The 13,095-nt window shown below is 37.5% G+C and overlaps 1 protein-coding gene across 1 annotated transcript in view; it reads right to left on the bottom strand.

The window, feature by feature from the left end:
* WDR35 (WD repeat domain 35) overlaps positions 1-13,095 on the bottom strand; it is a 54,094-nt gene that overhangs the window by 21,856 nt on the left and 19,143 nt on the right. Inside the window, exons 11-12 of the mRNA XM_054569374.1 lie at positions 9,252-9,312; positions 3,074-3,218 (exon numbers count right to left, since the gene is read on the bottom strand). Of these exons, the coding sequence (XP_054425349.1) occupies positions 3,074-3,218; positions 9,252-9,312 (206 nt within the window). The remainder of the gene's footprint in view (positions 1-3,073; positions 3,219-9,251; positions 9,313-13,095) is intronic.

The raw sequence follows: 13,095 nt of genomic DNA, 5'->3' as shown, positions 1-13,095 counted from the left end.
ATTCTCCAAGTGAACATCAGTCCGGAGTAAATTCTAATACACTAAGTCTCCCTGTTGTTTCTCCATAACTTCCCTTGTATCGATGTACTTAATAAAAATGAAACTTAAATGTATTTGGAATTTTTGATCTGAAGTAAAGAATCCTTCCCTACGCTTCCTGTGTTATGAAGATGCTCCCCTTCGGGATTCTATCGCCTCTCTGGCACCTTTATTTTAATACTCATTCACACTGCACGGTCACTGCTAGTTTACTCATCTCTCCCAACAGGCGGTGAGTTTTCGGGAGACAAAGACTGGGTGTCCAGTGTGTAGCACATTACCACACATTGTCAGGTGCTTGATAACATCTGATGAAAAAAATATTCAAATGAATAGAGGTAAATAGAGGAGATACATCACAGAGTATCTAGAAGGCCCAGGGCAAGTTACTTTAACTCCTCTGAACCTCAATTTCTCCATCTGTAAAAAAGGATAACAATTCCCCCTTTAGAGGGTTTCTGAGAGGCACAGATAAAATTGTGTTTATAACCTGGCAATTCCACTGCTGGGATTATACCCTAAGAATCCTGAAACACCAGTTCAAAAGAACCTATGCACCCCAATGTTCACAGCACCATTATTTATAATATCAAAGTACTGGAAACAGCCTAAGTACCCATCAATAAATGAGTGGATCAAAAACCTGTGGTACATTTACAGGATGGAATACTACACAGCAGAAAGAAAGAAGGAACTCCTACCCTTCATGACAGCATGGATAGAACTGGAGAGCGTTATGCTAAGTGAAATAAGCCAGGCAGTGAAAGAAATATATCATATGATCTCACCTATAAGTGGAATCTAATCAACAAAGCAAACAAACAAGCAAAATAGAGCCAGAGACATGGAAATAAAGAACAAACTGACAGTAACCAGAGGGGATGGGGAGGGGAAATCGGGGAAAGACGGGGAAGGGGCAAGTCAAGGAGCACGTCCAAAGGACCCACAGACAAGGACAATGCAGGGGAGGATTGAATGTAGGAGAGGTGGGCAGAGCAGGGAAGAGTAATGGGGGAGAAAGTGGGACAACTGTAATTGAACAACAAAAAACATAAATAAATAAAATGAAAAAATTGTGTTTATAAAGTATATTCATACATTTTATAAAAAATGATTCAAGAAATTACAGTTGTAATATAATTTTATTTAAAAAATTCAAGAAATTATAGCCGTAATATAATCACAGGAAAACCAAGTCGTTTTCCATCTTTAAAATATCATGAAATTTTATCATTGTTTAATTGAAATCATAATTGTACTTCCATCAATGTAACAAGGAGATCAAATTTAAATTCAATAGAAATATATTAAATGTAGAAAGGTGGACCAATTTAGAGGTACCATGTTTCTGCATTTTAACACATTTCTCTTAAGTATACACAGTTTCTATTTCTACTTAATTATCACAAATAAAAGTCAGAATAGGTATCTCGAGAGATCTGACCCTCTCTCTCTTAAAACAAGCAGGTGTGACAGGAAAGGCCAATCCGGGGAAGTGGCTCTGAGGTCAGATCAATTGCCTGTGTCCAGTCTCTGCTTATCGCCTCGTGACCTTTGGACCTGTGGCAAATAACCTAAGCTTGTTGTGCCTGGGTTTCCTCTCTGTGAAAGAGGAACAATGGGAATATTGATTAATAGGAATACAGACTTCCCACAGCGTCTGGCACATAAAACGTTATCGCAGTTAACTGTTATCACCATCATCAACTGTATTTTACAGATGAGGAAACTGAGGTCCAGGGAGAACCAGCCCAAAGTCATTAAAACTAGTAAATGTATTCCAGACAGGGACACAAGGAAATGCCACCGTCTTTATTTAAACAAAGCCAGAATCTCCTGGGCGGGCTCGCGGAGGACGCCCCCTCGCCTCCGTGGAGAGGCTAGACTTCTCCGCCCAGCCTCGTCCCGACTCCTGCCTTCCGCCCACAGACCGCAGGTCTGCCACAGCCGCATGCTGTCCTTTCGGAGGCCGAGGGTTCTTCCCGCTGAGTCTCTCACAAGTACCAAGAAGCCAAGATACAGTACTTTCAACTGTTTTTTTGTTCCTGCTTCCATGTGAACTCACTGATCCAAAATACTTCTACTGGGGACATACCCCCCTCTTAGTACAGGAGCGAGTCTCAAAGGGAGGGAGGAGACGATGTGAAAGAGCGGCCGGGGATTCCTGACCTGACTGCCGCTCTCCCCCCAACACAGGCCCCTGCCCCCATTAAGAATCACTGGGCTAAAACATTCAACAAAACGCCTTCCTTAATGGCTGAGGATAAGACCCAAAGGGCAACGCACACAGAGTATCACTGAGAGAGAACTTCCGAAACACAGTAACTGCACCTGCACCTTGACACTTGCTGCAGAGAATCCTCCCTCCGGGCTTCTCTGTGATACTTCTCTGTGTGGCGCTGCTCCCTTTATCCCCATTCCCAGAGACAGTTCCAAACCCAGGCTCCCCGGAATCCCAGGGAAGCGAAAGGAGCCGCGGGGCCCGCGCCGCACCTGAGGACCCTCCTGAGGCCCCTCCGTGTCCGCGGGCCTGCCTCCCCCGTGGTGAGCAGCAGGGGAACCGCCCCCCGCCCGGCCGGGGAGAGACCTGCCCGGGGACACGCAGGCCTCACTGAAGAGCCGCATCTCAGGAGAACATCTGATCTGGTGAAAGTGGGTGACTGAGAACAGCTGTGGCCTCATGAAAACATAGACTTCCAGACCTTATCTCTCAAGGCCTTCTTTTACTGTGCCATGCTTACATCTCTTTTATTTTGATAAATTTAAACAGATATATTTTAAAGATATTCAAATTAACTGGAAAATATTATTTCTATTAATCAAAACAATTTACAGTTCTCAAGCATGAAAATGTAAAACTATGTCTAATTTAAATGTGATGTGGTTGAGGGGAGCATTCGAGCTCTTGCTCCCCGGCATGTTGTCAGTTTGGCTCAAATAAACTCATACAGATTCTCTATAGGTTTTGAAAAATAAAAAGGAGAATAAATTTGAAATGGTTGAGCTTCTTAAAAATATACATCAAAAGGCATACCTTTCTCTCCCTTCTTTTCGAGATCGCATCATCTGATTAATTTCCAAAGCTGTGAGCTTCTTTGCCACGCGATATTGCCAGATATAAAATGCTTCTTTTGAAGCTGCTATCACATGGGTTTTGGTCATTGCAACATATAATGGTACTATTAAAAAGAACATGGAGATAATTAGGTTATCGTTACACAGAATCATAGAACATGCTGCAAATGACTTCAGTGATCACTGAGCTCAACCCCTCATTTTACAGACAGTATACCCTACACATAGTCTGGGAAATCAGATAAGAGTTAAAAGCTTGTAAAACCATACAAAAATATTAATTCAAAATGGATCTAAGACCTAACTATAGAACTCCTAGGAGAAAAACACAGTAGTTAAGTCTTGGTGGCTTTGGGTCACACAATGGTTTCTTAAATGTGACACCAAAAGCACAAGCAACAAAAGAAAAAGTAGATAAACTGGGCTTCATCAAAATCAAAGACATTTGTGCTTCAAAGGACACCACCAAAAAACTGAAAAGACAATCCACAAAACGAATATCTTTTCAAATCATATACATGATAAAGAATTATATCTAGAATATGTAAAGAACTCTTATAACTCAGAGACAAATAACCTAATTGACAAATGGGCAGCCCTGACTGGTGGGGCTCTGTTGGTTGGGTACAGACCCACAAAGCGGAAGGTCACTAGTTCAATTCCTGGTCAGGGCACGTGCTTGGGTTGTGGGTTCAGTCCCAGTCAGGGCACATACGAGAGGCAACCAATCCATGTTCTCTCTCACATCAATGTTGCTCTTCTTCTCTCCCTCCCTCCCCCTCCCTCTAAAAATAAATAAATAAAAATCTTTTAAAAAAAAAAGGAAAAGAAAAATAGGCAAAGGATCAGAATAAAAATTTCTCCAATGAAGACAGAAAACATTAGGGAGCAGGGTGGAGGTGGGGTAGTGGGCAGGGCAGCAGAGCGCACTGCGGGGAACACTGGGACAACTGTAATTGAACAACAATTAAAAAATAAAAATAAAAGTTTGCAAAGATATAAAAATGACCACCAAGCAGATGAAAAGATGCTCAACAGCATTAACTACCAGGCAAACGCCACAATGAGATACCACTTCACAGCCACTACATTTGCTAGAATCAGGCAGTCACACAAGACCTGAGCATTGGCAAGGATGTGGCGAAATAGTAGGAACGTACGGTGGTGCATTCACTTTGAAAAACAACTTAGCAGTTCCTTAAAATGTTAAACATAGAATCACCGTATGTCCCAGCAATTCCACTCTTAGGTATACCCAAGAGAAATCAAAGCATATTTAATATGTCCACGTAAAAACTCATACACAATTGTTCCTAACATCATTATTTATGCTAGCCAAAAAGTAGAAACAGCCCAAATGTCCATTAACTAATGAATGGATAAATAAAATCCCATTCCTTCCTCCCATCCCCACTACCATTATGGCTTTGTTCCGGCTTTTAGCCTTCCCTCTGATCTCATATGTGTTATATTTCCTCATTAATTTAGAAAAGAAAATTCTCCAGCAGTCCTTCCTAACTTAGAAATATATTTTCCTAAACATATAACTTTTTTGCATATGTTCTGCTTCTTCGAAAACATTAATTAAATTCCTACTATGTAGCCTTTCGTGAAAGTCTTATCAAATCCATCCTACTGATAAAGAAATGGAGAATTAAAGAAGTACAATAACTTGTCCAAACTCACAAACTCACAAAAATAAGTAACATAAAATTAGACACAAATTCACACAAAATATTATTTACAAAAAAACTTCTTAATAAAAGATCATTTTAGTACCTAATTTCTAAATTCATGATTAAAATGGTACAAAAATTACTCTTCTACTCATAAATATTACAAAAAGTCACCATTTATCACACCAGAATAAACAAATAGTGTTAATTGCAACTACCATTTACGGAGCTCTTGCCACAGGCCAAATAAGAGATAGTTAAGGCAGCAAGAAACTTAGAAATGGAACAAAGAATTAGAAACTACTGATGGTATAAAGTCAGTTGAAGAGATTAACAACTGGGGATTCAAATTCAAGAACTTTTATACACTAACTCGGTATGGTGAATGTTATTTAAAATGTTTTTCCTTACAACTGTCAAGATTTTTCTATTAAAAATGTGTGCTACCACCTAACTCTAGGGGGAGACAGAAGCCTTTCCTGCGGGGAACCTCCCATTGAAGGCATCCAGAGGCGGGGCAGCAGAGCAAAGCGCGCGGCAGAGCAAAGCGCGCGGCAGACACCGCAGGGAACAGCTGCACACCAGGCCCAGCTCCACCTCGCTCGCTCTCGCTCTCGCTGACTCCGTCTTCACTGAATCCTAAGGCCTTTGCAAAATTCTTAGCAAATTCTATCACGGAGACTCTGATGCTGGTAACTATTATGCCCTTAATGTGATGCAAAGCTCACAAAGCATAACTGCTTTCTAATAAAATATCGTTTTTCCTGAGCATATTAAAGAATTTTTTCTAACCAGTGTTTACCTACAATTACAAATTATACTCATGTCCCCTTATTTTGATACATTCTAACTAATCACAACAATTTAACATTAGCCCAATTAATTCAAAATTGAAATGTTAATGGTTCACAATAAAAGTCAGACTTGGATTCAAATCACAGTCACTTGCTAACTCCATGGCCTTAGGTAAATTACATATTCTCTCTGAACCTTAGTCTACTTACTGTAAATTGAAGATAATACCAACCTTATAGAGCTGCTTTAAAGATTAAAAGAAACAATAAATAAAAAGCATAGTACAATGCCTGGCATAGAATAAATGCTAGATAATTTTTAAAGCCAATATTTATTGAATTTTTCAAAATTATGTCAGGCATATATTTTAATATAATTATATTAATTATAATTATATAATTATAATATATATCATATAATTATATTAATATATAATTAATATATTACATGTATGAACTCACAACCACCCTCTCAGGTAGACATTGTTATTATGATTCTCATTTAGCAGACGTGGAAACGTAAGGATGAAATAAATGGTTGAGTAACTTGCTGAAGCTGCACAGCTAGAAGCCAAGATGCAAACCCAGGTAACCTGGCTCCTAATCTATGTCCTTAGCCACCTCAGCACATGGCCTCTCAGAAAGGGTTAATGTGTGTTAGGTATGGTAGTTATTATTGTTTTAAGTTGTATTACCTACATAGGTTTGTATAATGAAACCATATACAGATTCTCTGGTCAATACAAAAAAACAAATACAAATATATCTGAAACACCTGTTCTTTTGAATCAATATGGCAGTAATTTCAGCAAATTCACATGGGTAGTTAACCCTATCTAGATAAATTATGCTAGATCTTTATTAAAAGATCCACCCCATCCTTGTAGATTAGTACTTAGTTTCCTAGACCTAACCTTTCGGAAATAGTTAGAAGAGCAAATTTTAACAGGATATTTTAGGAAGAAAACACAACCAAGATAAAAGCACTGCATATCCTGCTCAGCTATTCAATATCTGGAAAGAGAAACTCAAACTATCTACAACAATTATTGGGGGGAAAAAATTAAGAAAATAATTATGCTTTCATTACTTAAAGCTTATAATGCCAGTTGATAGTAATCACTAGCCAAGCAGGGATTTTAAATGATTTTTTAAAGTCCATGAATTCACATATAAGCAAAACCTGCTTGTACAATAATATTTAAATGCTGAGGACTGAATTAAATGTCTACATCGGTAATGTTCCCCGACTTTCCTACTCCCTCACTTCTCAGCCCTTTGAAGAGCTGATACACTGAAGTTGTTCTGAAATGTTCTCATCAAATGGCCTCCCTGTGGAATATACAAAGACTCAAGTGCACGTACTACAGACCATCATGAGAAAGCTCCTACTTGCTCCCACCAACGCGCTGCTGCAGCACAGGCACCTGATGCTTTTCAGGCAATTTGTATGCCTTTGATCCTCTACAAAGGCTCTTTTCTCTCCTTAAAATGTCACCTGAAGAAATGCCTTTCAAACTCACTTCAATGAAACCTTCTCGAAGTAGGGAAGATGTCCCTGACATCCTTCTGCGCTGGTGTCCACTCCTCCAGCACCGAGCACGGCACCTCTCACACACAGTAGGGGAGCGAGTCAGTGTTCAATGGACTAACTACTTTTTAATCATTTACTTAGACATCCTACAGCAAGTATCATTATTAATTTCCTATCCCTCCCTCTACACACTATAGTACCTCAAACAATATATACTCATTGATGGTTTACTAAATAAATGGATTCTCTGTTAAACCTTTTCATACATTCAAAAAACAGTTGTTACGGGGCAAGGACAGTCCTGGGCAATGAGGGTACAGAAATGGATAGATGCAGATCTTTAAGAAGCTCAAGCTCTTATGGGGAAGAGAGACAAGAAAATCAACTATCGCCGTGCAGACTAAGTTCTTTGAATAGAAACACACGCCAAAGGTGTTCTGGGGCTCGAAGGAAGAGCAACAACACACGGCGCCTGACTGCTTCACGCGCAGCCCAGCAGAGGCCCACCGACTGAACTTCCATGATGATGCACATGCTCTTTTTGAAAGTTTCTACAGGAATTGTCAGGAGGAAGAGTAAGTGACAAAACAGAAATTACACTTTCTAAAACAGTATGAGTTACATACTTGTTTTTCTTTAGCCTCTAGTCATGAAAATTTGGCAAAGAAACTTAAAAAAGGAATTTTACAGTATGAAAAAAAAAAAAAACCTTGCACCTTGGCTGAGTTTACTTTGGCAGTAAACCATTGAAAGAACTGTTTGTTAAAATTTCAGCCACAGAGAGTGCGAAGAAAAAAAAAGTTTCTAGACTCAAAACTACAAATAATCATGCCCTCAAGCATTTGCCATTATGAAAGTGAAGAATTTACATCTGGCTTTATTTAAAAATAGAATATCTGCAATCAAAATTACTTTGAAGCTAACCCTATCATCATTATGATTCTATGTTAAACTTGATATTAAAAGAAAAAGCATATACTCTGAAGATTGACAGAATTCACCCTTTAGACTTTTGTTTCTAATAAATAGAAGATATTCATGTTACAAGTCTGTAATAATTTTAAGCTAAGCCTTTTAACAAGGAACACTAAATATCTATACATACATGTGTGTATATATAAGCACATATGTAACAACAAATATAAGACATGAAGTTGAAAAGTTTCAAGATATAAAAGTGAGTTCCCAAGACCCTAAACATAAAGCATAAAATCTCTGAGGCCAGTAAATATTTCTCTCATTTGCCTGTATTACCAAAGGGCTCAGCAAAATAAAACACTTAAAAGACAGACACTATCACTTGATTGTTAAGGCTAAATGTGAAAGCTGAAGGAAAAAAACCTAGTTCTCAGATTCAGAACATAATTTGAAGGTTTTCAGTTTTTGAAATCTAGTAATTTTTCTAATACCATATATAATAACTGACATATATTTTAAAAGAAAACCATTATTACTGGTAGTTATAGTGAAAAAGCAACAAAATATTTGGTGATGGTTTTTAACAAAATACTTAGAATAAGATTTGAAAAATTTTATTGGTTACTTTCATAGATATTGGATACAGGGAATGGTATATCTGAAGTAACAAATATCTGAAAACAAAAAGTCAGGCATTTTTAAGTTGTCCCTATTAATAGACATGTTTCATTGGAAAATTCTGGAAAAAGAGCAAATTCACTTTTACAAGCAGCTAAGTGTTTTTTATGGAAGAGAAGTATTTACAGGCAGTTTATTAATAATAAAAGTGGTTTAAGGGCAAAATTCTTTCTGTAATTCTTAAGTTTATTACATACTAATCATTACGTTGCATACCAATTCCTATACAACCATATTTCCCATTTAAAGCAAACAACGGCAACGTAGCAGTTGTGAGATTATTATGGATTTTAGATAAAAATAACCTTATAATTGATTGTATTAACCAGGATGCTTCTGGTGAATTCAGTGAAATGGAGCATTATTAGTAATTGTACCATGATAACAGGCATAAACTGGACCTGGCACACCAGGAAGTATGCTCATCTTTGTTTTGGAGAACACCATTCTAATTTTAAATTACCACTGAAACGTTTTTGAATTAGTTTTACAAATAAACCTTGATTAAAGAGGGAATAAATGTTAACATTTCCTTACCAATATCAATGTATTTGGGATCCAAGGGTGTACCAATGGAATTACAAAGAACTAGCACATACTGTGAACAAACACAACAAAAGGTATCAGAACTCCTGCTAAAGTACAACAAAAGAAATCATGCTTAACATATCATGCTTGTCTCTTTTTCAATTATCACTAACTGAGAAGTAATGGATACAATTGTTAAGTCAAAGAATAGCAAATAAATAAAATCTACAGCATTTAAAATACAGAAATATGAATTAAAATTAAACCAAGGCTGACTTCTCAATAAAAGAACACTGTGGTTATTAAGAGTCCTCTTAAGAAACACAGATACACTGGCTACTTTTCATTATTTATGCTTCTAACATTCCTGATCAGCTATAACCTCCGTGTCCATTTTTATTCTATCATCAGCTATAAGAGCTCATTGAATTTGTTACCGTTGCACCAAATGTTTCCATCTCGCTCTCCTCCTTGGAAGCAATATATAAATAACATGAAAAATTCAGAAAATTTCAGTTAATTCAGAAACATAGTCCAGCCTAGTGAAAGGGACTTAAAATACCCATTAGTTAACACATATGCAAACAATTATCGATTCATACTGGGAGATAATCAAGCATGCTGCACACTTTACATCATATTTCATTTTTTTTATTTTTACTGTTAGTCACCTTTTCTGTATCTTGTACTAAGAATACTACTTTACTTAGACGTTCTCCTGATTAAGGTAATGATTTTAAATTAACCAGTTCTCTATATACTATTACACACAGACTTTGTCTTTCTTTTCCCAGCATTTCAAGTACAAGTTGTTTGATTTCACAAAGATAATCTAAATGACACAAATTATACTAAAATATAATTTATTCTTGTTTACTTTCATAAATATCATCTAAATGACAAAAATCATAATAAAATATAATTTACTCTTCTGCTACTTAAAATAAGCTTACTTATTGCCACAAAATGACACAAATAACTTGTATTTTTCAATTTGCTTATCATTTACATGCTCACAGACTCAAATAGTTCCACGAAACTTCTTCCTAAAAACACAAGCCTCCCCTAACTTCCCCATTCTTGCTCCCTCGAGTAATTACATACTTTCGGATCCTTAAACTCATCTTCTTGATATTTACCTCAGTGAACCTAAGTACTACTATGTTTATAATAGTTCTTCCTGTTTTGTTTGGTTTTGATTGGGACACTGTCTATTGACTCCTCACCATCAAAGACACCCCCGTCTCTGTGTGGCTCCCACCACACAGGAACATACTTCATCCTTCCATTTTTCCACTTAAAATTTTGTTAGATCAGAATTTAGGGTTTCATAAGTTTATTATACTTCAAATAAGTTTTTTAATTAAAGAATCCAGTGAGTGCATCATTTCGACTATCTAAATGCAATTCACCACTGAGTCAAGTATATCATGATCTATTCTTTCAAGCACATTTTGCTTTCCCTATAGTTGGTAATCGTCTTTATTTTTCTCTTTGCTTAGTTTTCTCTAATTATTGCTCACTCAAGTCCCCAGTTACCTCCCAGTTATACACGTCTCCTCTCAAGGGTTCAACCACATTACAAATTATATTAATTTCATCTTGAATTTCCTCCGGAACCGTGTGACCAGCTCTCACGTGATGACTCCCGAGGGCACGCTGCACAACTGTCCGCCGGGACCGCGCTTCGCCACTGTTGTCAGGTTAGCCTGCTTCTTCCTCTTTCTTGGTTCATTCTCATTTCGGTAGACCATATCCTGAAGTAACTTTCTAAGATCAGGAAGCTCATAGGGTAAACTTTCGGAGAGCATATATATCTAAAAATGTCTTTATTTTACTTTCATTTTAAGTAATACTTCACTCAAGACATGGAATTCAAGATGGGAGATCATTTTCCCTCAGAATTCTGGAAGCAATTCTCCAAAGTATTGCTGCTGACAAGTTGAATGCAAGTATGTTACCTGATCCTATAAAGTGTATTTTTCCTCTCAGAAAGTTTGTAGGATCTTCTTTTTTATCCTCACTATTCTGAAATATCACAATGATGTGACTTGATATGAAAATATATTTACTCAGGGAAATTTTCTTGAAATTTTTTCAGAATTATTAGCCGCCATTTTGCCTGTTGACTCTTTTTAGAAATATTGTTCAAATGTTAAACTTTGAGGACCAGTCTTCTAATTTTCTTATATTTTCACTTCCATCCTCCTTTTCCTTATCTTTTTGCTCCACTTTGTAGTTCTCCTTCATTTTCTTTCCTAACCCTTCTTTCAAATTTTTCATTGTTGTTATCACATTTACAATTTCCAAAAGCTTCCTTTCCTAAACTAGCCTTTTCTTGCTTTACAGATGTACGTGATAGCTCTTACTTCTCTGAAGTATCTGAAATGATTCTTTTGAAGTGTTCTTTCTGCATGGCCTCTGCTTCCTCCCAGTTCTTCTCTCCTTGTGTTTATTTTTTGTATCTGTTAAATCAGATGCTTTCCTTAAATCTCTGATGACCCTTGCCTATCTGCTTATATCTAGGAATGTGACACTAAAAAGCTGTTTGGAATCTGTTTATAATGGGTGAGCCTCACTGACTCTGGTCCTCACAGTAAGGTGACTGGGCAGGGACAAATTTCCTTGGGGACTCCCAACGGGGGTGCTTTTAGAGGTCTTTTCTCCAGAACTGGTCCAGTTCTCCTGGGAGGACTCTTCCAATATCCTACCTGGAAGCTCTGTGTAGCTGCCTGAGTTCTGGGAACCAAGTGGGAAAAGGTGACTAGAGGAAACAGAGTAGTAAACGTTTGATTTAATTGCCTGCCTCTCAGCAGGTCCCCCGCCCCTTACCTATACTTGGTGCCCTTCAGGGCAGCAACTCTTTTCATCCTCTCTGAAGGGTAAGCTCCAGTCCCTGTGTGATAACGGGCAGCTGCCTATGGGCTCAGAAGAGGGAAAAGGTGTAGGAACCTGCTTCTTTGTTTTTGTTTTTGTTTTTAAGTTTTCTCCTTCCTGCATAATCTCTGGTACTTCCAAAGTACTTTTTGTTTGTTTCTGTCTCCCGTCTGGTACTACCAAGTGCTGTGTCTCTTCAGGATTCTGTGATGTAAACTGGTTGCTTCTTTGCTTTCTCTGCTGATGGGTTAGGATTCTGCTTCCCTAGGTCTGCTAAGGTGATTACCACCGCTCCAACTGCTCTCTGACCTCCAGAACTATGTTGCCATTTCCTCTCCCCTCCTGGTCCCTATGGACTTACAACTTCTTAAAAAATACCTTATTTTGGTGCCTTTCAGGGGCAAACAGCCAAATGTGCCTGTTCAAATGGCCACTTTAAACCAAAAACTCTATACTTTTTAATGGGATAAAAAAAAATATTTTTTTTACAATAACATAGCCAAAGACAATGGCAGTCCTTTTTTGAAAAATGTACATGTTTCTGCAAATATTGCAACTGTTAGCATACCTTTTAAAAAGGCATTAGTTGTACTTTTTATTTTGTGCTACAATACAATGATTTTTAAATCACTATAGCTCTAAATAAAAGTACATTTCTCAATGTCAAAGCTCTCCAAAGTATTACAGTGGTCACTGTTACATAATTTCTTGAGCATTTATACTAGACATCTGGATATCCATTTTTGCTTATGAAATTTTAACTTGGAAACGGATTGTGGTATTTTAAATATATTTCAGAGACAAAAAGCTTCAGTACTAAACTGGTCAATATAAAATGTCAGAGGATTAGCTGATTGGGAAAAAAAAATCAAGAGACATAGAACCAATGTGGTCATATAGTTTTTCCAAAACAGAGGTCTAGCCAGACATGACCAACAGACCCAATACTTCACAACACCTGCCAGTATAGAGGCCA

The sequence above is a fragment of the Pteronotus mesoamericanus genome, unplaced genomic scaffold, assembly GCF_021234165.1.
Source record: "Pteronotus mesoamericanus isolate MK-2021 breed Mesoamerican mustached bat unplaced genomic scaffold, CSHL_Meso_final contig_101, whole genome shotgun sequence".
Taxonomy (NCBI): domain Eukaryota; kingdom Metazoa; phylum Chordata; class Mammalia; order Chiroptera; family Mormoopidae; genus Pteronotus; species Pteronotus mesoamericanus.
Note: the sequence above shows the minus strand (reverse complement) of the source record. Positions and strands in the feature narration are given on the sequence as shown.